Below are 26,697 nucleotides of genomic sequence, written 5' to 3' on the forward strand. Positions count from 1 at the left end.
TGAGGGCTCTGGTTGAAGAAGAGGAGGGCAGGGAACCTTGCAGCTCCCCTCCCTTTGCCAGCGACCCCTGAAGGGGCTCTTCCAAGCATAGACTGAAGGTCACTGCAGGACGAGGCACCAAAAGCTCTGTAATAGTTAGCCATTACTTTTGAAATCCAGAGGACCATGGTTTTTTAAAAATCCAGTTCCAAAGGCTACAAATACACTTTCCACAATGTAGCATAATGCTTATTTTATCATCTGGACCAGGGGTCCCCAACCCCTGGGCCAAAGGACCAGTACCGGTCCATGGCCTGTTAGGAACCGGGCTGCACAGCAGGAGGTGAGAGGCGGGCAAGCGAGCGAAGCTTCATCTGTATTTACAGCTGCTCCCCGTCGCTCACATTATGGCCTGAGCTCTGCCTCCTGTCAGCATTATGGTGAGTTGTGTAATTATTTCATTGGATATTACAATGTAATAATAATAGAAATAAAGTGCACAGTAAATGTAATGTGCTTGAATCATCCCGAAACCAGCCCTCACCACCCCCCGCCACCCCCATCAGTGGAAAAACTGTCTTCCACGAAACCGGTCCCTGGTGCCGAAAAGGTTGGGGATCACTGATCTAGACCGCCCACTATTCATTCATTTATTCAACAGCATCAGCTAAGTACATCATTTCTGCTATAATGCTTGTTTTGAAAACACAAATGCGTTCAATGCAAGTGATACATTAGGGAACAATTTGTGCCTAGCACAAACTTTCTGTTTGCTTATGCTTGATTTCTTCCTTAAAAAACATCAAATGAATGCAGAAAACTGCACATAGGTGAACTGAGCCCTGTAGGAATATGCAAAAATGTACACGTGCTCACACCTCAAACATCTACCAGCTACTTGAGTTTACAGTGTGGGTTGTGAGCCACACCTGCCCAGATAACCCACGTTCTAACATTTCACAATAACACACAAGCTGCAGCCCTTCTGAAGTCCACTTCCAAAAGCAAACCTCAGGGCTTCCCTGGTGGCGCAGTGGTTAAGAATCCACCTGCTAATGCAGGGGACACGGGTTCGAGCCCTGGTCCAGGAAGATCCCATGTGCTGCGGAGCAACTAAGCCCGTGCACCACAACTACCGAGCCTGCGCTCTAGAGCTCACGAGCCACAACTACTGAGCCTGTGCTCTGGAGCCCACAAGCCACAACTACTGAAGCCCACGCACCTAGAGCCCATGCTCCGCAACAAGAGAAGCCACCACAATGAGAAGCCTGCACACCGCAACAAAGTGTAGCCCCCGCTCGCTGCAACTAGAGAAAGCCCGCGTGCAGCAACAAAGACCCAACACATCCCAAAATAAATAAATTACATAAATTTTAAAAAATGTAGTATAAAAAAAAACTATTAAGGACTCGTAGAGCTTCAAAAGCAACTTCAAGTCCAAGGTGAAGTGCCATATTTATTGTATTTATGTGCCTCTTAACCATTTAACATGTATAAAATTGTGCTATCCTTTCTATTAGGTTCCTACCTTCTTTCCCATGCGTCACTGACAAAGTTTTTGAATGTTGTGCCCCTAGCTTATTATTCCAGTGATCTCTGTACTTTTTATTGTGCAATTTTGTAGAATGATGGTGATTTGGGGGAATGGATAGGTGGTATTATAGCAGAAATGACTATACCTATGGATGTGTGCTTTTGAACGGCGCTGTCTCCTGCTGCCTTCTTTATAATATGGGAGCTAGCATTTCCTGAACCCCTATTTTAACATGCCAGGCCCTTTACATATGTTATCTCATTGAATTTGGACAATTCTCTGAAGTAAGGATTTTCATCTCCGGTTTCCCTAGAGAGCAACTGAAGCTTAATCGACTAATGTGACGCCTCGTAATTCAAAGAGCCAAGGAAAAGATCATTACTTTTCCCTGGCTCTTAGTAACATATTGTAAAAGGAAGCCATGCTAACGCTGGCGAGTAAGCTGTGTAGTGAGGGGAAAGCAAACGTCAACAGCAAGGAGAAATGTTAGGGTTTTGGTTTGTATTTTATGTCCCAACAAACTGCTCTTTTAAAAGCTGTTTCCAAAATTGTAAATAAGTAGGAGAGAAATATCAGGGGAGGAACAGGAGCCAGATTGTTAAAGAGTATATGGAAATCTGGTATTTCTAAGGAAACACTGAGCTGCAGAGAGATTCAAAACATTAAAACGCTACCCCCTTCCAGATTTCAAATGCACAACATAGAAACAAATGGCCTGTAATGTTTTCAAAGCTGTGATGGCACAGGATGGGTGTTTCTCATCACATCTTATGCAAAACCACATCTGGATACAAATCTCCGGGATTCTTTTCAGAACTCTCTAGAATGTCTCTACTCAGATCTTCTAACCCTTTCAAGTCCTGGCACATTTTCCCTGGCAACAGCCATGGCTGATTTTGGATGGCGTCCCCTGAAATCTGCGGCCCCTTCCTCCACCAAAGCACACCACCAAAAGCAATTTCTATTGTTCTGGGCCAGTCCCTGGTCTTCCCAGCTAGGTATGCACACCTTTGCACTCTCACGTGCATGTAGGCACACAACGTTCACACATACACCACCACCCTCGTGCATCAGAAACAGGGAACTAAGGCAACACTCTCCCTCTCACCCATCTGCCAGTGCCAAGATCAGGCCTGTTATCGCTGGAGCCCTGGAAGGGCCTACTGTTGCAGGTGAGAATTCCTAGTGACTGGCGGGGCACACTCTCTGAAGAACTCATGGCAACATTCCAGAGAGGAGCTGGCTCTGAGCACCATGTGGGCCAAGAGAGGCAACACCCACCCACGAGAGTTCAAGTCAAAGAATTCTGCTGATGACTGTACCTCTCCCCACACTGCCCAGCCTCAACCCTGGAGAGAGGGGAAAGCAAGGTTACAGAAGGGAAAGAGGGTAGAGAGAAGAAATCTCACCAAGTACTCCCTTCCCCCACTGCCCCCACGTAGGGCTCTCTGACTCATGGCTTATGCCTGTAGCCACTCTGCTACCCAGCTCTGCTCCCAGGAGCAACACAGAGTAAGTTTGGTCTCTGTTGCAGACAGCAGATATATGGAGAAGCCACCACGTCTCCATTTTTCTTTCTTTTTCCTTTTTATTTATTTATTTATTTTTAATTTATTTATTTTTGGCTGCGTTGGGTCTTTGTTGCTGTGCACAGGCTCTTCTCTAGTTGTGGCGAGTGGGGGCTACTCTTCGTTGCGGTGCGCAGGCGGTGGCTTCTCTTCTGGCGGAGCACAGGCTCTAGGCGCGCGGGCTTCCGTAGGTGTGGCACGAGGGCTCAGTAGGTGTGGCTCACGGGCTCTAGAGCGCAGGCTCAGTAGTTGTGGTGCACGGGCTTAGCTGCTCCGCGGCATGTGGGATCTTCCCGGACCGGGGCACGAACCCGTGTCCCCTGTATCGGCAGGCGGACTCTCAACCACTGCGCCACCAGGGAAGCCCGATGTGGACCATTTTTAAAGTCTTTACTGAATTTGTCCCAACACTGCTTCTGCTTTATGTTTTGGTCCCTTGGCCCCGAGGCCTGTGGGATCCTAGCTCCCCAACCAGGGATCGAACCCACACCCCCTGCATCGGATGGCGAAGTCCCAACCACTGGACTGCCAGGGAAGTCCCTGTCTCCATTTTTCTAGTCAAAGTACTCCACTTGTTTCAGCTCTTTCTTGGGAGAAATTGTTCCCACTTCCTTGCCATCCTGTTCATCTATTTCTGGCTGTCTTCTATGTCTGTCTGAACACGTGGCAGTCAGGATGAACTCTGAGGGTTCAGATGGGGTCTGAGCAGTGCCTAATACAGCAGAACCATCACATCTATTGCTCTGGACATGGGGGTTTCCAGTGCATTCAAAGGTCTTGCATTCCAGACTGCACGGACGCAACACTCTGAAATATCTATACAGGCCATGGGCCTTGGAGCCCTTTGACGTTTGTCTTCTTCCCTAGGGGGACCCTCAACAGTGGCATCTGAAACTCGTGTCCCATAAGTTAGGTTGCTCCACAGGACTGGAAGGCCTCTATTTAGGTCACCTGAAGTAAACTTTATATACTTTAAAACTACTAATAATGGATTTTTGTCTTGCAAAGATCAAGAATTACTCAACCAGAATGACAGGTATATTGAATTTTTAATAAAGCACTGTGTTCATCTATCTTACTTATTTGTATATTAAGTGACTTAATAAAGGCCACCATACACAGAGCCCTTATAAGCATTATGCAAATGCATTCCATACACCATCATACTTAATCCTCATAACAGCCCTATAAGGTAGGTTCTATTAATATGCACATTTTAGAGATGAGAAAACTAAGGCTCAGAAAGATTAGGTGACTTGTCCAAAGTCACCCAGCTAGTAAGAGGTAGGGTTAGGACAAGCATTCAATCTCAGGTCATAACCACAACGCTCTCTCCAAGTGCACCCTGAGCTCTCCTTATCCTGTGTCCCATATGGTCTCCAAGACATGGTGCCAATATTGCAGCATTGATCACAGTCTGCCTTGCATTACAACTTTTGCTAAAACTCAATTTACATATTACAATTTTTGCTAAATTCACTTACATATTTCTTTGCAAGCCTTTGTTATACATAACAGGCTCTTCAGTTCAGAACATAAACATCTTAAGAATGCTGTCAATTTTATTCTCTTTCGACTCTCCACTAGTGCCTGGTATGAAGTTTTTCCTATAGTCTGGCCTCAATGGACATTACTTTATTGACACGCATGATATCAAAGAGTGCACAGCATGTAAGGAGGTACATTCACATATCTACAGAATTTCCTAATCATTTTCTTTTTTTACCACATAAGGCATGAAAAAGGACAACACATCAAAGGCAATTTTCCAAATAAAGGAAAATTCAAGAAAAATTTATTTTGTACTGTCTAGATACAAGAAGTTGTAGTAAAGTGAGTCTGATACAAACATGAGTAAGACTGGTTTCTGCCCTCTAGTCGCCATCAAGAAAGCAAGGCAGGTGCTACTCCATCAGCTCATAAGTGCAGGCACCCTGTCATCTTTGTTCACCTGTCCCCAGTGTCTGGCACTGTGCCTAGCCCCACAGATATTGTGCAGTAAATACATGTTGTTGAATATATTACTTTCTTCAAAAAACAACAGTAAGTTCCTACTGTGTGCCAGATACTACTCAAGTTTTCACACGTGTGGTCTGAATTAAACCTCAGAACGATATGATGTGGTATGTCTTAATATCTCTATTTACTGATATGAAAACTGAGGCTTGAAGCAAAAGTTCTAACGCGGTGATCAGTGTGGCAGTATTGGCGCTGTGCTCTGGGACATGGGAGAAGCAGAGCTCAGTTCACACTTGGATAACTTCCTGCTCCCAACCGCCTCATTCTTGATCCATAAAAACCACCTGACCTTTTAGTAAGGACCAAGCTTGCTCTAAGTGCCCAACAGGATTTACTGACGGCTGTGAGCATAGGCTCCTGGGCTGCAAGGCATCCCTCATCTGACTCATCTGGGATCGTGGGCAGGAAGGAGGATGCAGATAATGCCTTATACATTTTCATCTTATAAGGAGTCTAACCCCCATTCCTTAGAGGCAAATCTTCACTCCTCCCCACTTCATATCGGAGATTTGGAAACCCCAATTTGAAGTGACTTTCTCAAGTTCATAGAATGAGCCATAAATGGTTGTTGGGTTTCCTGGGAGACTCGGATCCCTTTCCAGCAGCAAAAACAACCAGGAAGTAGCTGTATCGGAGGCATGGCATGTCCAAGGCAGTCCAAGACTCAGAGCAGTGCTTCATGAACATATATTGGCCTGGCAGGAGGAGACAACTTAGTTGTCAAAAGGCAGGTAATCCTTGAAGTTTACAGAGCACACTGACACAGAGAACCTGATCTGAGCGTCACAGTCTACGTCATGAGACAGAAATTTACACCACTTTACAGATAAGGAAACTGAACATGGCAGTGGCTTGCTGGCAGTGGTGTGGCCAAGGTCACACAGTTCAAAGGTGCTAGGCTCAGAATTCAAACCCAGGTCTTCAGTCTCCAAAGCCTATGCTTATTCTTCCTGCTGCATCCTACTGGGCACAGGCTAGTTGTTCTCTCTCATCCCTCTATGCATTCAATCTGCAAATATATAGTTATCAAGTGTCTTCAGTGTAAAGTTCTAACAGAAGAGATGGACAAAAGCTATTTAACAGGAAGCCAATATAGTACAGCAGGATATCTCTGATGGACCAGGGTCTCAGGACCTGAAAGTATCTTGGTTGCTTATGTATTCTTTTTTTATTATTGATTTCCCCCACTCTTAAAACTGTACGTTCTAACAACCTTGAGTATCTTGTTCAGCACTTAGTTCCCAAGAGCCTGGAGCAGGGTCGGGCACAGAGCTGGCGGTGATGGCTATGATGAAGCAAAGCAGAACGAAGGAACAGGGAAGAGTGGACGGGGGACCCTACCCAGGAAGGCCTCTGGGAAGAAACAGCATGTGAGCAGAGACCGAGAGTGGTGAGGGAGCAAAAAAGGCCTTCGGAAGTTCTGACAGCGGAGACCACAGAGGCAAAGGCTCTGAGGTGGGGTCACGTGTGACCTATTTAAAGAACTGGAAGGAGGCCCGGGGGCTGATGTGGAGTGGCCATAGGGGAGACAGTACAAGATGAAAGAGAAAACAGAGGCAGGCCAGGAAGAATGTGGGGCCTGGGGTTAGAACAACTGGATTTCAAATCCCAGACCTGCTACTCAGTAGCTATGTAACACTGAGATGGTTCTGGACCCTTCCTAAAGCCCTGCCTCCCAGGTTTCTCCAAAGATTAACTGAAATGATACGGGTGAGGCACTTAGCATGCTTGGCTTTGTGGGAAGATGAGGAAAGCATGGTCTCTCTCCAGCAGGTGCTCACAGCCATGATGGGGACAGACGGCAACGGTGACATCTAGCATTTACTGAGCGTCCTCTCCAGGCCGGTCACTCTGCGTCACCTCTGCTCACCTCCAACAGCTCTGAAACAGAGACCTGAACTCCGATCTGTGAAGAGGAAAGTCTCAGAGAAGCTAGGTGATGTCACCACCACAGGTCTGTCTGACCCCAAAGCTGTTTGCTGTCACCATGGCACCCTGCCTTGCTAGGCCAGCAGGTAGCCAGGGGTACGTCTAGATTACAGTAAGGTGCTTCCAGCTCATCCTGGCTGCTTCACAGAGCGGGGTGTGGGGGGAGGCATTTCAGCTGGTCCTTAAAGGAGTCGGCATCTGCCAGACCAAGGAGGAGAGAAGAGCATTCCGGGGAAGAGGGCCACCGTTGCAGACAAAGGCACAAGATGGGTTCTGAGAAAGGTGAAGAGCCCACTGACCTGTGACCCAGAGAGTGGTGGGAGACAAGTGGGAGATTCCATTAGGAGCAGATTGCAAAGGCCTCACCCACCAGGCCAAGAAGCCTGCAGGCAGCTGGGAGCCAGCCATGATTTTTAAGCAGTGGGGGAGTAACACGATGAGCTTTGTTTCTGAGGAACTGGATGAGAACAGGGAGTTTTGCCTTATGCAATACCTGAAGAAAACACCGCCTGACTTATAAAGTGTCACTGGGTTTTAATAGAAGGCGTTATTCATCCTCTTTATATCAACAGTCTTTTGGGGCGCTGTGCTGAGGCCTATTTTAGGAACCTGCAGCTTTAGAAATGCTACATGAAAGAGCTGACATGCCACACTAGCAGCTACCAAGGGAGGACGGGGCCCCAGGTCCCTCTGGAGGTGCCAGAGCACACCCCGGTGTCCCCTCCCCCAGGCCCTGCTCATTATCAGGAGAACCACGCCACCGGGGCCTGCTCCCGTCCCCCCACGCACCAGGATGCTGCTTTTCCTCTCTCTCCCCGGGACTCTCCGTGGCGGTGGTGACACACAGGAAGCTGTGCAAAGTGGGCCCAGGAGGCGGGCAGCTGCGGCCTCTCCAGGAGGTACCTCAGGTCGGTGGGTTGCCATGGCGATACCACAGGCCCCGCCCCAGGGGCTGCTGGGTTCCAGGAAGGGGTCCCTGCCCTGCCTCCAAGGGGCAGCCCCACGCTGCCGCTGCTTTTATTCCTTCCCTCGCCCACCAAACAGTGATTTAGTGCCAACTGTTTGCCAGGCTCTGAGGATCTAGTGATGAACATGGCAGGCAAGGTCCCTGCTCTCAGGGAGCTTATATTCCGTGGTGGAGACAGACAAAAACAAATAAGCTAGATGACTTAGCGCATGATGAGTGTTCCAAAGGAACGAAGCCCTGGAATGGGAGAGAGAGAGAGTGGGGTGCTGTTTTAGGTGGCAGGGACACTGAGGGCCTCTCGGAGGAGGTGATGTTGAGGCAACTGCAAAGGCCCAAGGTGGGAGTGGGCTTGGAGGGTGTGAGGAAGAGCCAGGAAACCAGTATGGTGGAGGAGAGGAAGGACGGGGGAGGGCAGTGCGAACTGAGGGCAGAAAGTTAGGAAGGGCCCGAAGTTCGCTGGCCAGAGTAAGAACTTCACATCTATTCCAAGTGTGCCAAGACGCTATTGGAAGGCTTTAACCAGGTGACATGAACTGCACTGGCTCAGAAAGGGCAGCCTGTGAGGGGACTTACATTCATTTATCCCACTGTCCGTTTATCAACTATTTATGTGGTAGCATGTTGCAGGCACTGAGCTATACAGTAGGGACATAGCGGGGAACAAGACAGTTTCTGTCTTCATGGAAGGTCAGAGTTTAGTGCAGAAGTCAGCTATTCAATAATCACACAAATAGAGACATAATTACCAAGAAAGCCAGGGGAGAGAAATAAAAAAAAAGAGAGGTCTGACCTAATCTGTGAGAGTCAAGGAAGCTTCTCAGAGGAGGTAGCATTAAACGGACAGCTAAAGAGTAAGAAGACATGTGTCACTACCCCAGGGAAAAGAGGGAGGAGGGTTCCTGGCAGAAGGAACGGCATATGCAAAGTCCCTGAAGCCGGCAGAAGAGTGACACACTCAAGACGTTGACAGGCAGCCTGAGCGTGAATGGACTCATTCATTCAGGTGTTAATTCAACATGTGTTTACTGAGACTATCCTGTATAACTAACACTCTGTAACATGCTAACGGGCATGTGCACGTAAAAGCCCTGCCTCTGTACTCAGGGCTGGGTTAAGGAGTCTGGATTCTATTCAGTAGATGGTTGAGAACCTCTAAAAGTTTTTGAGTAGACTGTGGCATAAACAAATCAGTTCTGTGGGCAGCTCCATCAGGGGCTGCTAAACACAATTTTAGTGGAGAGGGAAAGGGAAGCAGGAGACCATATCATTTATCATCTAAACCTGGAAGTTTCTGAGACTGAAAAGCAGTGTTAGTAATAATTTTGCCAGGACCATATGTGTAAACCAGGATTGTCCCAGGAAAACTGGGACTTAATGTCCCCCTAGTAGGAGGCCACTGCAAGAGTCTTAAGTCTTCGATGCTTGAACCAGAACAGATGAGTGAGATGAGAAAAGATAAGAACTCTGCCCTCCTTCTAGCTAACTGTATCCACTCCTCTGGCCGATCCATGTGACCAGTGTCCCCATGTCTCTTCTTCATCAGCTGGGGTCTCAATCACTGCATGATGCAAGTGAGTCCACTAATGACACATCCTGGAACGTGGCCTCTCAGTGAAGTACCATCATCCTCGTCAACATCATCATCAGAGCAATGACTTGCCCAAGATCACACAGCCAGTAAGCAGCTGAGCCAGGGTTTGAATCTGACTCTAACCTGACCATTAACTTATACTGTAATACCCACAATTACACATGCCTTGAAGTCTCATTGTGAGCACTAAGCTGTGTCTAAAATAACACCAAACACACAATATGTACTCAGTAATGTTACTGCTCCTTCTTACTTCAAGAAAACTCAATATAGAAAATTCTAAAGTGGGCAAAGAGATTAATTAAGGTGTCATTGTTTGCAATATACAAGAATTAGCGATGGAACCCTGAAGGTGCACCAATGCTGATATTTCACAGATCATGAACTCACCAACAGTCTCCAGAGACTAGAGAAAATTAAAGCTAAGGTGTTCAGTGCCATCTCCTGTCGAAGATAAATTCAATGTAAAAGCAAATCTCTGCTCTGAAAATATCTCTGGGAACACCAGAGTTAATGTACATAATTGCATAACCAGGTTGTAAAAATTTCATTTCCCCTCCACTTCTCGGGGCGGGGGGCATACCTACCCTTACCCAATGTTGGCAGACTTTTTCTTTGTTTCTATTGCTATTATTACAATATTATTAAAACATAGAAAATCTGAAAAAGATCACTGGAGCCAAGGCTACTCGCTGTGCACATCATCTGGTATTATCTGATTCTTGACATCACTGCCTTTCCTAGGTTTTTGTTTGTTTGTTTACCTCTTCTGCATTTCTTCTCACCCCCTGTATTAGAGGAATGTGGACTCCCCCTCCGAAAACTCAGGAGTCAGGCACTCCTGGCTGCCGGAACCAAAGAAACTTCAAACTAACCTGCACTTTTGAGATAAATCAACAAAATATCCTTCTGTTAAGCAAAGCGCTTTTTTCTTTCCTGTGTTAATCTATCGAATAAATTATATTTTTTAATGTTGAAAAGAGAAACATATAGACCCACAATCCCACCCCTCTAACGTGTGAACTGCGTGTCCTTTTTCTGCACTGCTCCCCAGCCTCATGCGCACCTGTGCACATATGTGAACTGTAATCTCAGGGAATGTACAATTTCTATTCCTTTTCCTCTCAACCTTCTATCATGGAGATTTCCCCTCTGTTGCTACAGTCCTCACGTTCATCATTGTTTTAATACATGCCCAGTGTTCCACTGAGCTAATGTTCCTATTTTTTACAATGTTTTAATGGACAACTTGGTGCATGTAATGTTTTCTTTCATTTGGATCATTTCCTGAGAATCACCGAGGAGAAGGAAGAGTAAGCATGTGGGCTTCGTAACTAGCTACAGACGAATGGTCTGAATTACAGCCTTAGTACTTACTAGTGAAATGACTTTAGGCAAATTCTCTAAACCTCAGTGTCCCCTTGTGTAAAATGTAATAATAATGTGCCTACCTCATCTTAGTGGTGTGAGATTGTAGTGAACAAATGCATGGAAAGTACTTATAGCACAGTGACTGGCACAGAGCACGTTCTAAATACATGGAACCGCTGTGAGTCCCAGGCACCTGTTTGTGACTAAGGCACTTTTTTGGTTTGTTTGAATAACAATGTAGTAGTTAAGGACACAGATTGTGGAGCTCAACTGCCAGGTTCAAGTCTGACTTCCTTGAAGTATGACCTTGGGTGAGCAACTCAACCTCCTTGAGCCCCAATTTTTTTTAATCTGCAAAATGGGAGTGGTAATAATAGCATCTCATGGGGTTTGTATGAGAATTAAGTGAATAAGGCACAGAGAATACTTACATGGTAAGCACTATATAAGTCTTAGCTATTATAATTTTTATATCATGCCCACCTCTCAGGAATTACTCTTTAGTTCCTTCCTGTTATCATTCTTTCTGTTTGATTCTTGGATCTCTTGGTGCATGGCCTTGGGAGCCGGCAGGACACTAATTCTAATCCTCCCCTTACAAGGGACCAAGAAAATTCTGCAACCCTGGGCAAATTACTTAACCTCATGGACCTCAATTTTCTTCCTATATTAAAAATACTTACCCCATGAGGTTACTATGAGGATTAGGAAAAATAATATAAGCTCCTTAAGAGCTGACTGTACCTTATTCCCCACACTTAGGATGGTGCTTGGCACAGAGGAGCAGATCAATGAGGAGAGAAGAGGAAGGGCTGAGAGGAGGGAGGGAAAGAAAGAAATGAATGAAGCACCAGCACCATGCCTGGCTCACAGGGGCTCAAGAGTGTCAGTTCATCTGCAGTTAATCTATCAAGTACTTGCTTGCATGGAGCCTTGAGCCAGGCTTCCTAGAAAGCAGGCAAAGAGGTGCAGCATTCCTCAGAATATGAAGGAGGAATTGCTTTATATCTTAAGTAAATACTCATCGAGCACCGACTTGTGTGAGACACTCTGGAAGATGCTTTGCACTGTGCTAAGCACAGAGAATAACGACACAGGTGGAAATCTTGAGAAACAAAGGAAGAAGCATCAAGTAAACAATGAAAACGAGGATTGGAAGTCTGTGCACTTGAGGCCCACGTGGATAAGAGCACCGTGAGGCAGAGTTCAGACAGTCAGAGCTCTACGTGGAAGGGAAACCACCCACACCTTCATTACAGCCGCATGTTTTTAACTGGTATGGCGATGGCCTGGTTTAAGAAAGCAGGACCAGGCTTCCCTGGTGGCACAGTGGTTGAGAGTCTGCCTGCCGATGCAGGGGACAAGGGATCGTGCCCCGGTCCGGGAAGATCCCACATGCCGCGGAGCGGCTGGGCCCGTGAGCCATGGCCGCTGAGCCTGCGCGTCCGGAGCCTGTGCTCCGCGGCAGGAGAGGCCACAGCAGTGAGAGGCCCGCGTACCGCAAAAAAAACAAAAAAAAAGAAAAAAGAAAAAAGAAAGCAGGACTAGCTTTGGTGCCATAACAACCTCAGTTCGGATACTCTCGCTGTACGAACCAATGCACAGACAGTGACTGAATCCCACAGAGTGGCAGTTTCACTAAGTATAAGATGGGAATGATCCTGCCCAGATCACAGGTTTATGAGCTTATGTATTGAAAAGACTGAACACAGTGGAAGTGTTGTATAACATGTTTTCTTCTCCTATGCAGTCCTGGGGGAAGGGGCAGAAAGGGGAATGGGGAGAAGGCAGGTCTTGGAAGCTACTAGGGGGACACAAGGAGAAGCAAGTGCTCGAAGCACCTTCTGTTTATTGAGCTTTTACAACATGCCAAGGCCCTGTGTGGACCCCTTTATATGCATTAGTTCATTTAATCCTCACAAGACCCTCTAAGGTAGGTACTCTGCATGATCCCACTTTAGTATCCAGCAAACTGAGGCTCAGAGAGGTCACGTGACTTGCTGAATTCATACATCTAGCCCATGGCAAAGCCGGTTCTCACTAAGTCTATGGGATTCTATAGCCAGAGCAGTTAGTGTTTGTATCAGCGATTGAAAACTCCCTGCTATTAATGATTGTATCAGTGGACTTCCCTGGTGGCGCAGTGGTTAAGAATCCACCTGCCAGTGCAGGGGACACGGGTTCGAGCCCTGGTCTGGGAAGATCCCACATGCTGCGGAGCAACTAAGCCCATATGCCACAACTACTGAGCCTGCATGCCACAGCTACTGAAGCCCGTGCACCTAGAGCCCACGCTCCATAACAAGAGAAGCCACCACAATGAGAAGCCTGCGCACCGCAACAAAGAGTAGCCCCTGCACGCCGCAACTAGAGAAAGCCCATGTGCAACAACAAACACCCAACACAGCCATAAATAAATGAATGAATGAATAAATGAATAAATAAATATTTTGAAAAACGATTGTAACAGTGATTGCAAACTGACATGCTATGCAATGGAAGGGGCTGTTATTTTAACACCCAAGGTTTTTATGCTTAACCTACTGTAAGGAAAATCATGTCTGTAAGTAAATAGGTATGAAGCCTTTGATGATATAAGATGTCAAATTTGCCAGAGTCACTGGCAGGCGGGGGACACCTCCCCAGTGGTGGTGCCAGGTTGAACTCAGAAGCTCTGAGAACAATTAGAGATGAAAGGAACACCTGACATGAAGGTGCCCCCACAGGAAGGAGCCCCCGTGGGTGTCCTCAGTCAGCAGTCTGCTGCCAAAGTCACATCCAGGTGCCCATGACAGCCAGAAGCACACTGACACCCATGACTGTGCTCCAGAGAACTGCAGCATGAGCGGCCATCTCCCCCAGGGTTAGGGGTGAATTGACCTCCTGAACTTCGCTATACAGTAGAGCAGGGGAGCTAGGATGGACATCTCTGAGGTCCCCCTTCTAACTCCAGGTCTTAGGAGGCAAGGAGGCAGCCTGGCTTTGAAATCAGAATAATCTGTGCTCAAACCCTCATTTGACACTAGCCAGTTGGCCTGGACATGTTACCTAGGCTCTCTGCACCTCGGTTTCCTCTTCTGTAAGATGGGGAAAATAATGCCATCGGTTGGGTATGAGAATTAAATGAGTTAACATGTATAAGCATTTAGCACAGTGATTGGAAAAGATGATAAATGTTATTAATCTGCTACCCGATTTCAAAAAGGGAGTCACTTGATTTAAAAAAAGCAACTAATAATTTTGAAAATAATGCATTAAGGCAGCCTGCCGTCAATTACCAAAATAACTCGGGTAGTTCCCTCCTTCTCTCCCATCCTCCCTCTGTCCTTTCCTTCCTCCCTTGCCTCCTTCCTTCCTTCTTTCCTTTCTTTCTCTCTTCATCTCCTTTTCTTTCATTCTTTCCTTCTCAAAAACAATCAATATATAGTCTCCAGGTACTATGTACAATCATACGGCTTTGGTGTTTTTTTCCTTTCTTCTTCTTTTTTACGTATGTCTCAATACCAAGAAAAACTCTGAACAGAACGCAGACCCACAGGGAATCCTTTTTTCAGGCTCCTCATCTCTCGGATCTCTCTGGACCCCTCTGGACCTCTCTGCCCTGCACGCTTTCCCTGCTATGCTCGGGGCTCAACCAGCCTGAGTGAGGCTCACGCCTGTTGCGGGTGAGACCAGGTCCAGGCAGGCAGCTCTCCCCGCTCCCAGTGCCTCCTCAGCAGTGCCCTGCAAGGTAGCCCAGGCGGAGAATGCCCTGCAGCCTGGGCACCCGGAGGAAACCCCAACGAAGCAGACAAATAATTCATTCTTCTAATCACAGCAAAGTTTTCAAACTTTAAAACAGAGACTTGATTAGAAGAAAAGCTGTGTTTTTTTTTTTTTCTAAAAGGCTGGCATTTCTGAAAAGGTCCCCTACCCAAACCACAGCAACCTCAAAAACTCTGCCCACTGAGTTGAAAATAAAAGTTCACGGAGACCAACGGCCCTCTCGCAACAACAGCTCAACGCTTTAGAAATCTTCTTTCCAATGCTTAAAAGTTTTCACATTTTAACTGAGGGCCTGAAGCCCTCTGGGATCTTCCTCCCTTGTAAACTCCCAGGGCTTTCTCAGCCAAAGTTATTTATTTTTTTTATGATGTCTAATAATGCTTTGTGGAGAAACTTTTGTTTTTGTAAAAGGAGCCCTCAAGTAAAAGAAAAAAAAAAACTCCTAGAAACAGAAATTTTAGCTTTTTATGTAGCCATGTAAGAATGATACAAAATTACTTGATTTTCTTTTCCGTAGAACAAAGAACTTATAGAGGCACCCAAATTCTCCCCCTGCCCCCACTCCACATTTGTTACCAGCAGTGGAACTGAACACCATAAAGAAAACACAGCGAAATATTTAAAGTGATCAATCAATTCCACCATAAACAGATCTGCGTTTATGCCACGGGCCCATTTCCGGAACTTTATAAAACCCCAACAACTTCAATAGGAATTTCACCTACCCATGAGCTCTGAGAACCAGTTCACAAACTATAAATACATCACATGTATCAACACCCCCAAATTTAGACTCATCGTTCAGAAAAAAGATGATGTGGAGCTCAAATATCACCCCTGCTTTTTTAAAAAAATTATAAATTCTGTAATTGTAACATTCAGAGAAACGCCTCCTTCTTCAGAAGTCTAATATTAGCTTGAAATGACTTCAGAGCCGTCACAAGATTCAAAACAAAGGTGTTAACATAAGTTTCTCCACGAAATGCATTCGTGCCTCAAAAATTGGTGGCTGGTGGTATAATTAGCAATCACTAATCACTCTTTAGATTATTCAAATGACAGTTCAAAATCTAGTTCAGGAGTAGTTCACTCATGTTCACTGATACTGCATTTTTCTCCAACATGATGTTTTCAGGAGATCCTTGCTTATGAAGTAGTAATTCTCCCTTCCAATTAAATAAAAATCTGCTATATTCATCAATCTCACTTAGCCTGCGTCTAAACAATGCTGACCTTTAGCACAATTGGGTAGTCAGAAAACACGCAGGGCATTAAGCCCTAACTAACCTTCACTGGGTTGAAGCCTTTTCAAAGGCTTTCTTATTATCCCCTTGAATTAAAGCAAAACAATCACAACAATATAAACCCAACACGTCAAGGTTCACCTGTCTACTAATAATTATTGATTGCTCAGAGGAAGATTATGCTTTTACATTTTATTGAGGATTAACCAACCACAAAAGTGGAAACTATATGCCTATTTTAAAGAAATTCTGCTCTGAGGATCAGATCTGAGCACAGAAACCACGTAATCTACTGGCACAGGTAATTCAGCCCTGGTTGCCTAAATTCAGATCCTATTCAACTGAAAACAGAAGGGCTGAATTTCATTCTTTCTTTTCTGCTTTTTATGATCTTTCTCTCTCTTAAAGAAAGCTGTTAATATTTCAAAAACCCCAAAACCACAATGTAGATAAAATCAAGTTATAAAGACAGAAACGGAACAAATGGACATTTTCTCCTCACGTTAGAAAAATATGCAAGAAAGGCCAAAGAACTAAACGAGTTTCCTGCTAAAACGAGTTTCAGAGAAAGACTCACTTGAAACTGGTTTCCCCTCTTGAAAGTCAAGTGTAAAATGGTTCAGTCTTTAATAAAACAGTGATGCCTACACGTATTGGGCAGTGGGGGGAGGGCAGTGGATGGAGAACGGGGGCCATCACGTTCTAGAACTGGGAGGGCGTCAGGGGTTGTGCAGGGGTCTTCATCAGAGGTGTGCACCATACGTCTCCTCCGAGAGCTCCATGGAACTACCTTTCTTGCAGGATTCAAATCCCAGTCAACAGGTGTTGCCTCTACAAAGACACATTTTCCACTTCCTTTAACAAACTGGAAAACGCAAGGGTGAAACCATGGCAAACAGAAGCACATAAAATGCCTTGTTCATGGGAAAGGTAGAGAAATGAAAATGACATGAATCCCTCAGCCTAAAACCTTTTAGAAGAGAATGATTTATCTTGACATGAGAATTGAGACTATGTCTACGTAGTACAGAAAACATCTAGATATGCTGAAACAATCTAAATTTTTTTCAGCATTCTTATCCCCTTTTCCCAACTAGACACCTAGGATTTGGCACAGGAAGGCCAGATAATTATTTTCAATCATAGTAAGGTCTGCCATTTACTGAGCAATTTCTAGGAGCCAGGCTTAACTTAAAGTGCACAATCTCATTACATCCTCTTTTTGTTCTTATTGAAGTATAGTCGACACACAATATTATGTTAGTTTCAAGTGTACAACATAGTGATCCGACAAATACATTACCACACAATCACCACGACAAGTCCAGTAACCATCTGTCACCACACAAAATTATTACAGCATTATTGACTATATTTCTTATGCTGTTACAGTACATCCCTGTGACTTATTTGTTTTATAACCGGAGCTTGTACTTCTTAATCCCCTTCACTTATTTCACCCAACAACCTCCTCCTCCCTAGTATATCCTCTTAAGAACCCTAGAAGGTAAAGAGTGGATTTTTTCACAAAGAAGGAAGTTGGGGCTTGAGAACTTAGGTCATTTGCCCCGGGTCACACAGCTAGCAAGTGACCAAGCAGGGATTTAAATCTTGGTCTATCTGATAGCAAAGCCCATGTTCTTTTCATTAAAGCACACCCACATCTACCTGAAGCCATAGGGGAACACATATCTGTGAATGACTTCTAGCTCTAATATATGGTTTGTTAAATTACCAAAAGGCTACATATATAATCACAGTACTTAATGGCTTCTGCCTCATTAGTTTATTCTGGCTGAGGTATGTCTGTATGTGAGCATGAATGAAGCCTAGACATTCACAGACACAAAGCGAATGGTAACTAAACTTCAAATGAATCCCCGAGAAGACTACACTGCATTTCACATGTGTAGTAAAGATGTGTCCCTTTATGTCCCTATTTTTGCCAATGATAATTTACAATTTTGTCTTCACAGTATAAAAGACTATCCTAACGCTTTCTTACAGGAAGAAAATGGCATGCTTTTGCTAAAATGATATACGCTTTCATTGGACGTCCTTTCCAACACAACCCTCTCCCTCGCTAAAACAAAAAAGAAGAGAAAGACAGTATAGCCTTGTGACTAAGAGTGTGGATCACTGCAGGTTAGGGTACTTACTCCCTTCAAGGATATCCTTTATCTGCCTCCATTTCCCATTGCATAGAATGGAATGGATAATAATAGTACCCCTAACATATATTTTAAAATACAACTAATAATGAATTTAAAGTGCTTAGTACATGCCTGGCATGTGAAAGGCACTTGACAAACATGAGCTTTAAAAATGAAAACAAAATCCTAGATTTATTACTTGCATTCTGTCTCAGGAAAGTTTGGCACACACAATTAAGATCGATCTTGCTTCCCATGCAGTCAAGGTATGTCTCACAGCCCAACTTCTAGAGTTCAGAAACTTTTCAGTTTTGAGCCTGTTGGTTTCCTTCTTTAAACTGCGAACAATAACAGTTCCTTCTTCATAGCGCTGTTGTAAGAATTACCTAGATAATGCATTTAAATTAAAATGCTTAGCAAAGTGAAAACATATAGTAAGTATTGAATATACGTTATTTATTATCACTTTCGCATTGCAGACTCACAACAGCCCTATCAGACGGTTCTATCAATTCTGTAAGAAAACTGAAGCTCAGCAATATCTAGCTTCCAGACCAAAGACACACAGCTTCATGTGGCAGAAAGGCACCCTGTGAAAGGCAGCAACCTCTCCATCACCACACTCTATCTTCATTAATCTAGATAGTGTTTTCTCTTCATAGTATGTATCACTGGCTGAGATTATCTATTTCTGTGTTTATCTGTTTGTCTGTCTAGAATTTATGCTCCAGAGGAGCAGCGATGGCATTTTAAAAGCTCAGCATTTAGCAGAATGCAGGGCACATAGAAGACACATAGAATTCTTGAATGAATGGATGGATGAAACAAGCTAAAATTTGCCCAAAGTCTATGCTCTACTCAACCCTTACGATGCACTGCCTCCTACCACTGCCATCATTTAAGATCCTCTTCAAATCCAGAATCATAGGACAACTTCTGAGACGTTTTCTCTGGTGCTCAAAGACACAACATTCCTTGCTCCTTCACTCTCATCCATGCATTTCCCTTCTCACCAAGTGGGATTCAAATCCACCTGGCGGCCGGCGTCATCACCAAGCCCTGTCAGGCTAGCGCTCTACCAGTGTCCAGCTGAAGCAGGCAGGGTGGGGTGAGGGAACGGGCTTTCCCAGTCTGGCCTCCGATCTAGCTCTGTCACGTACAAGTTGTGACCCTATGCAAGTTCCAGACCCTCTTTCATCCTAAAAAGGGACAACGCAGAACTGCTGTCAGGCTTAAATGGCTAATGTGTGGTAAAGTGCCTGTTCATGGGGCTGCCACATGGTGGGTGTTCAACAAGAGACAGCATCCTTTCCTCCAGGCCCCAAGGGGACACGATTTTTCTGTCCCCTGTAGCGCTCACCACTCTCAATATGTCCATGCCTTCCCCCATCAAAAAGTTTTAAAGTCCTTGACAGTAGGGACGGTGGCCTTATTCATCCCCAGGCTCTGCCACCCAACAGGTGCTCAGTGAGCGAGACTGAATAAAACCTCCGATAAATTCACCCAAAGTAATTTTTTTAACTTTTACCTGACACCTCCATATTATCTGTCTTTGAGTTATTCTCTCCCCTAACCTTAATAAAATTGCAAAGACATCTCAAATAGAGTGGGTGTGGGGAGAAGCAATGTCAGAGATTCTCCCCCAGCACCGCCTTTTCCATCCTGCAGAGCCGTGCATCCCTGGAGGGGCAGCTGAAGAGTGTCCCAAGTAACCTGTACAGCAAGCAGGGCAGGCTCTCAGGGGTCTATGCAAGTGGAGACCTGACTGTCTGGCGTCCAACTTGTGATGTCACCATTTCATACCTTTTCAGCCTTTTTTTTTTTTTTGCACAGACACCAAGGCAAACACACACATCAACTTGACTTAGAATCACGATTTTGCAGTGTTGGAAATGGAAGTGAAACCCTGTGCCTGATGCAGGTCACAATAATACCTCTCTCGCAGAGTGCTTGTGAGGATCAATGTGTGATGAACTACTTTATAAACCTAGTACCAGGCAGCTATCACAGACACGGGCATGTAAATTAGTCGTAAACTTTCAGACAGACTGTGGCAATCTTTACATCCAATCCGTTCATTTACAGACGAGGCGACAGAGTCTGGGGAGAATGGAAGGATTCCTCTGCTTCACATATCACCAGGAGGGGTGGCCAGGTGTGAGAGGAGCCTCACCTCTTCCTAAAAGCTTGAGCAACGGAGGGTAAAGTCTGGTGTAGTCTTGACAGCAAAATCTCACCACGTGGGCCAGTGTGGCTTCTTATCCAGCATTTGTGGGGGCCTGTGATGTTGACTTCATCACCCAGAGGCATTTCAGTGTTGACGCCGGGTACAGCCCCATAAAATCTAACACCTTAAGGAACGCACCTCAGGTGTAACTGAGAAAGGCAATTACAGGTCCTTAAAAGGGGGTTATTCAAGGTTCTTGACTCTTAAAATCCTAAATGACTTGTAAAAATAGTTTAGTATATTATTAGTTTGGGGAGAGAGTCACTAATTGTGCAGTGGATCATAGTTCGGATACTGGTAACCTGGGTTCTATCGTAAAGAGGGATACGTCTAACTTGTCAGAGAATCCCAGTCTGTGAGCTGTCTTACCCTTCATTTTACAGGCAATTAAAATTAATCTTGTAAAGGCTAGAAGATTTACCTAAAGTATCATTACAAGTGGCTGAGTCAGAATGATAACCCCGAGCTTTCCCCACTGTACAAAGGAGAAAAAAATCCGGAGGATCTTCTCTTCAATACCCTCCCCACCCCTCCAAGATTTCTGACCAGGCACCTCCTTCTCTTATCTTTCCCGCCTTATCCTAACCCCTTACCCTTTCAGATCCAATTTGGTGGGGGGGGGGGGGCGATGAGAAATTCATCTGGGGCGACCCACGGGTCGTGGGGAAGAAAAGCCAGAACCTTTCACGTTGGTGAGCCTGTGGCTCGTTGGGGGGACGGGCGCACTGCCCAGCTGGCGCCTAACTTCGGGATGGGGAGGGAGGCTGGACGAGAACCCGGAGGAGGAGGGGTGGGAGAGAGGGCGCGCAGGCGGGCTGAGAAAAGGTGTAGCTGCTGGAGAGAAATTAGAGACCTCGGCGCCTCTGGGAAGCAGGATGGTCCAGCTCTCACACAGCGGCGGGGAGGCCCCGTGCAAACTCCTCTCTCCTCCTCGTACTCGGCCTTTTGTTGTCGGCCTCTGCCTCTGGCTCCCGCTCATGCCCTCCGGTCCCCTGCCCCCACTGAAGTCACCCCAACTGCACTCATAATATTTTGCTTTGCGCTGGGTCTGTTTTCCACCACCAACTTCCAGCAGTCTCCATGGCGACGCGCTGGGGAGGGGGGCGGGCGCAGCTATGGAAATCCCAGGGCCTAGTCGCCGGGCGGCCCCTGCAAACTTTTCCGGGTCTCCAGGACCTACAGGCCGGGTGGGAAAGCGCGTTGTCCCGGGCCGCCGCACCAAGTCGCGTGCGGGGCTCCCCGAGCCCGGCCTGCACGCCGCGTCCGCGCTGGCTAGTGCTGCAGCCACCCGGACTGGGGACCTGGGGACTACGCGGCTCTTACTTGACCCTGATGCCAAACCCAGACGTCGGCACTTGGCAGGTGGCGAGGGAGGGGCGAGCATGCCCCCTTTACCGGCCACACACACACACACACACACACACACACACACACAGACGGCCGGGGAGGGCGTGAGACAGTCTGATTTGGGCGCGGGGGCAAAGTTCACAGCTCCGACCCCTTGTTCCCCGAGCTCGCAGTCCGGGTCCCGGGGCTGGAGAAGACGGCTGCTTTCCTAGGCCCGGGGCCTCCTCCCACCCGGGCGCTCTCTGCCCCGCCGGCCCCACGCCAAAGCCACTGAAGGTCCCCACCTGCGGGCCCTCAGAGCAGGTCGGGCCTTGTGCTGAGCCGGGGGCCTGTAGACCAGAGTGCCTTCCCGCCGTTGTAGCCCAGGGAGCTCAAATCCGGCTCTAGGGGTGCTTTGGCCGCTCTGGGTTTGGGGGGTCGCGGCGGAAAGCGGGTAGAGGCAGAAGTTTCCAGGTCGGGTTCGTCAGTGCCCCTCTGTAAGGCGCCGTCCCGTTTAACAAGAAACAACCCTTCTTTTGCGCAGGCGACCAACCTGGCCCCGGCCCACTTTGCACAAGTTCTCCGTGGCCTAAAACTCTACCTACTTTCCCCCCACCCCGCCCCTCGTTCTCAAATTTCCAGGTACCTTGAGTAACTGAGCAACGATCGTCTGGGAAGGGCAGCCGGGATTGGAGCCACGGGCCACGAACACGTAGGCGCCGGCAGCGGCCCGCGTGAGGAGGGCGGGCCACACGGGGCTCGGCGCAGAGTTTGCGCGGCGCGGGGCTGAGGCGCGAGCCGGCAACGACGCAGCTGCAAATCGCGCACCGGGCGGAGGGCGCGTCGACCGCCCCACGCGTGCGCCTGCGGCCTCCGCCGCCTCCCCGAGCCCGGCCGCGCCGCGGGCCTCCTGGGAGAGGAGCTCTGCTTTGTGGCACTCGGCGGCTGGCTAGCCCAGCGCCCGGAGGCGCGCGCCGGCTCCCCGGCCTCCTCCGACGGGGCATTGTCTCAGCCCTCATACTTGTTGAGTATTTGGGGAAAACTCGAGGAATATATTACCGCCTCGGTGCGCGGAACAAAGGGGCGCGTTTCCGCAGGTCACGCTGAAGGGGCCCCCAGGCGGACCACTAGAGCCCCGGCCCCTGCAAAACTGTCCTCCCGGGCCCGAGGCACGTTGCGGGGATTTTCCTTTTAAGAGGAGGGGACGGAGGCCTGGCCCGCCGGCCTCTCCGGCCCCGGACGCTCCGGACATCGCCCCAGCACTTGCTGCGAATCGATCGTTCCAGCCCTTTCGGAATGAAATAATAATAACGATAATATTCGTGGTTCTGCCGTAAGATTTGCGCGCAATTTGCCGTAAAAGGAGCAGAATCGAACTGCTCCAAGGAGCGCAGGTCTCAGCAAGCCGGGGAGAAAGGACCTTTACATAACAAGGGAAACTCCAAAGAAAAGCTAATTGGATTAAGTTCTCTGGAAGCGAGGTGAGGGAAGGTCCTGGACCGGACCGCGCCGAGCCGCACTTCCCTTGTCGTCGGTTTTGCAAGCCCGAGTGAAAATGTCACCTGGTGCGCCTCGTGTCATTTCTTCACGCTGCCGTTTCCCAGAACTTTTTGAGTTCAGGATGGCGATCTAGGGATGTCTCAGATTTTCGAAAAGGGGAGGGGAGTGGATGGGAGAAAAGATTTCAGAACCCGTTGGGGGTGTCTGCTGTAAGTAATGACCAGGTGTCTCCACGACCACTAGCTAGAGGACAGAAAACAGAACGTTTCCACAACCCCGCAGCTCTCCCCAGAACGCACCGAGAAGCTCCAGTCGTGTGGAAGGGGTGGCTAAAACCCCTAGCTGGGCCATGGCTGGTGTGGGGCGTGGAGACCCCAAGTCCCTACGTGAACCCTTTGCAAATACTTGGTCATAAACCATGCAGACATGGGTTTAATTTTGTTCAAGGATATTCATCTCTAAAGTTGGGGTGCCCAGGAGGTGCGTAGTGACATTAACACTTGGCATAGCAGTATGCAGGGAGGGTCTCTTTTCCCTCTCTGGGCGCCCTCTTTACCGCCAGTGGAGAGGATCCAGCAGGGCTGGCCGCGCACTCGCAGCCGGGCGGGCGGCAGGCGACTCCTCTCCTTACCTTCATTTGTCATTGCACATAGTAAGGAGTTCTTCGGGGCTCAGCCTTTCGCCACTCCCAGGGGACCCACACCCACTCGGGGGAGCGTAGTGGAGAAGGACTTAGCTCTTGAGATCAGAGATAGACAATTACCCTGGAAAATCAAAGATACCCCTGGCCAGAGGGGGTGGGCGTCTTGTCCACCAGGGCCCCAGCAGAAGCCAGGAGAGGCTGGAAATCTTTCTGCAAGGACGGAAGAAAGACCATCAGGGGCAATGCCCGGATGACCCCTACTCCCACCCCACATCCATTTCCAGCCTGCTTCAGAGTGGAGATGGGGAAACAATCGTGTGGTGTTTATTTGCTCAGGGAAGAGTCGCGCGTGTGTTAGGGGATGGCAGAGGCTGGAAGGCACTTGTTGCTCCGCGCTGCAAAGTCCAGCAGCGGATGCTCGTAGGCATCCCCTCAAGCATCGCGTCAAGCTGCTGCCTCGGCCCAGGCTGCTCTCACTGCCCTGTTTCTGCCTCTCCCCAAGAAACTCCAAGGCTGCAACCAAGCCGGGATAGGACTGCACTGGTTGGAAGACTGCGGCTGGGGGAGGAGGTGAACTTCCAGAGAATTTCTTTCACCTGAAAGGGGCATAGGGAGCATAACTCTGATCTAGAAGTTTGGCGGCTCTTCAAAGGCGCTAGAACTGGGAGGTGGCGAAGACTCTACTGGAGAAAGAACCGAGACGCTGGGCTTTTTCGTTGTAAGAGATTCCTTGGCTTGCTTTCTCTGTTGTTACGGACGGCCGCAACCCCAAAACCTGATGCCCACAGCCAACAGACCCCAAAGTGCCGAGCAGTTTGCAGACCCAGACGCCAGGCCTCGCCAGCCGCTCAGCGTCTTGTCCTCCCTTCAGCAGAATTACAATCCCCAAGCAGAGCGCATCGTCTGGTGCCCCTTCCGGGCAAGGAGGCTACACCCCGCCTCGGACGGCCCGGGGCTCCCTCCTCCAGACCGGGCGCGGATTCCCCAGGACCACCGGGTTCGCCGCCGCCACTCCCTCCAGCTGCGCATCTCCACCAGTCGGAGCCTCTGTCCCCACCTCCCCGGCGCTGTGCGGAGCCGTCGCCCTCCCCCGCCTCTGGGGCGTTCCGCTCGGCTTCCTGGCCCTAGCCACCAGCTCCAGAGCGCACCGCTATTCCGGGGCCCCCAAACCGGGGGAGGAGCCGGGCCCGGGAGGGGGCGGTCGGCTCGCAAAGTTTCTGCAAGTGGCACCTCGAGCTCGCCGCGAGCCAGCGAATCTTTACATAACTTTGTGTCCGGGGCTAGCAAAAGCGCGCTCCTTAGCGCGCGCACACACACATTTACACACACAGTCACACGCGCACACTTCCACGCATCCGCTTACAGACATCGCACATCGCATGGGATTGAAAACTTCTGCAGGCTCCGTTATTTCCTGGGGTTCCGCTGTCAAGTTGACCCTGCTGAACTTTTTGCGACTCTTGCTGAAGTTCCCCTTCTACCTCTTCTTTCCCTCCCAATGTCTCCCCCCAACCCCCACCAGTAGGACTAACCTGTGGAATCCATGTCGGGTTCCTCCAGTAACCCACAATGCATGCTCTTCCCATGGACAGCACAGGCGCCCCCCAAAAGTCCTGATGTTTGGGGGTCCCCTGTGCTAGAGCTGCCCAGGGAGGAAGGGAGGAAGGAGGGGAGAAGGAGAAAGAGACGCAGAGAGTGCAAGGACGGAAGGATAAAGAAGAAAAGGAAAAGGCAGAAAGAGAAAGGAGAACAGAGAAAGAAGAAAAGAGGAGAGAGAGAGAGAAGGGAGAGGGCTCGGAGAAGGGGGAGAGAGAAAGAGCGAGCGAGCAAGGGGACACTCAGTAATCCAGCCGGGCAAAGCCAAACCCGTCAAAATGTTTGCGGATGTTTCATGGGAAAAAGCATCATTTTATAGGAGCCCCGATGGGAGCAATGTCATTGATAGGCCAGCCGGCCTGATGAATGGCCGCTCGTCAGATGGGGCCGTGGCGAGGCGCACTGTGAAGCCCATTGTGGGCCTGTTTTGAATAAGAAAAGCCGCCTCCGAAAAGGGGGGCTCAGAGCGACGCAATCCCAGCCCTCCGACTTCCCCCTTCTATTATAGCATTAGCAACGTTTTTCTTATTTAAAGTTCCAGAGGCCTTCTCCAGCCTTCGCCCGGCACTCATTATAGGCGAAATCAAAATTGGCTTAGATGTGGCCCCCTCCCCCTGCCCCCCTCCCCCGATCCGGCCAGGCGCGGCGCAGGCTTGGGGGGTGGGCAGGGGGCTCCGAGGAGCCTGGGGAGTCGCCTACGCGGCCACGAGTGGGCCCCACTCCTTTCCCGCTTCTCTTGGGCCCCCCAAGTTTGGTCCCGGGTTAGATTTTGAGTGGGAGCCCTGGGGATGAGGTAAGCCTTGACTCCCTTCCACGCGGATCCGCGGACACGCGTGGGGGAGTGGAGAGCGCTGAAAGGGGGAGGGGAAGGGGAACTGCAGCCCTAAGACCCCACCCCCACCCCGGGCGGCAAGAAGGCCGCTTGGCAGGGAGGGTGTGAGGCGCTGACTCATCTCCAGAACTTTCTCTATCTTCTGGGAGTATCTGCCTCTCTCTCTCCGCCTGCCTCCCTGTCTCTGTCTCCCTCTGTCCTTCCCTCGTCCTCTGTGTCCCTCTATGTCTCCGGTTTGGGCTGCGTGCGTTTCGGTCCAGCCCCTGCCCCCTCACCTCTTTGTCTCTCCCTAGGACTCTGCCCCTCTCTGTCTCTATCCCCCTTGGTCTTCTGACACTCCCCGCAGCCCCCGCCTCTTCCCGTAACTCTGTCTGTCAGTCTGTCTGTGTCTCGGTCCCTTCCTCCCTCCTCCCGCCCCCGCCCCCAGCCAGCCACGAAGTTTGCGAGAAGCCC

The 26,697-nt window shown here is 48.5% G+C and overlaps 1 protein-coding gene across 1 annotated transcript in view; it reads right to left on the reverse strand.

The window, feature by feature from the left end:
* RFX4 (regulatory factor X4) overlaps nucleotides 1-25,408 on the reverse strand; it is a 170,249-nt gene extending 144,841 nt beyond the window's left edge. The window contains exon 1 of the mRNA XM_060112612.1: nucleotides 25,349-25,408. Within this exon, the coding sequence (XP_059968595.1) occupies nucleotides 25,349-25,391 (43 nt within the window). The 5' untranslated portion in view covers nucleotides 25,392-25,408. The remainder of the gene's footprint in view (nucleotides 1-25,348) is intronic.
* Nucleotides 25,409-26,697: the final 1,289 nt, after the last annotated feature.

This window comes from Mesoplodon densirostris, chromosome 11, assembly GCF_025265405.1.
Source record: "Mesoplodon densirostris isolate mMesDen1 chromosome 11, mMesDen1 primary haplotype, whole genome shotgun sequence".
NCBI classification, from domain to species: domain Eukaryota; kingdom Metazoa; phylum Chordata; class Mammalia; order Artiodactyla; family Ziphiidae; genus Mesoplodon; species Mesoplodon densirostris.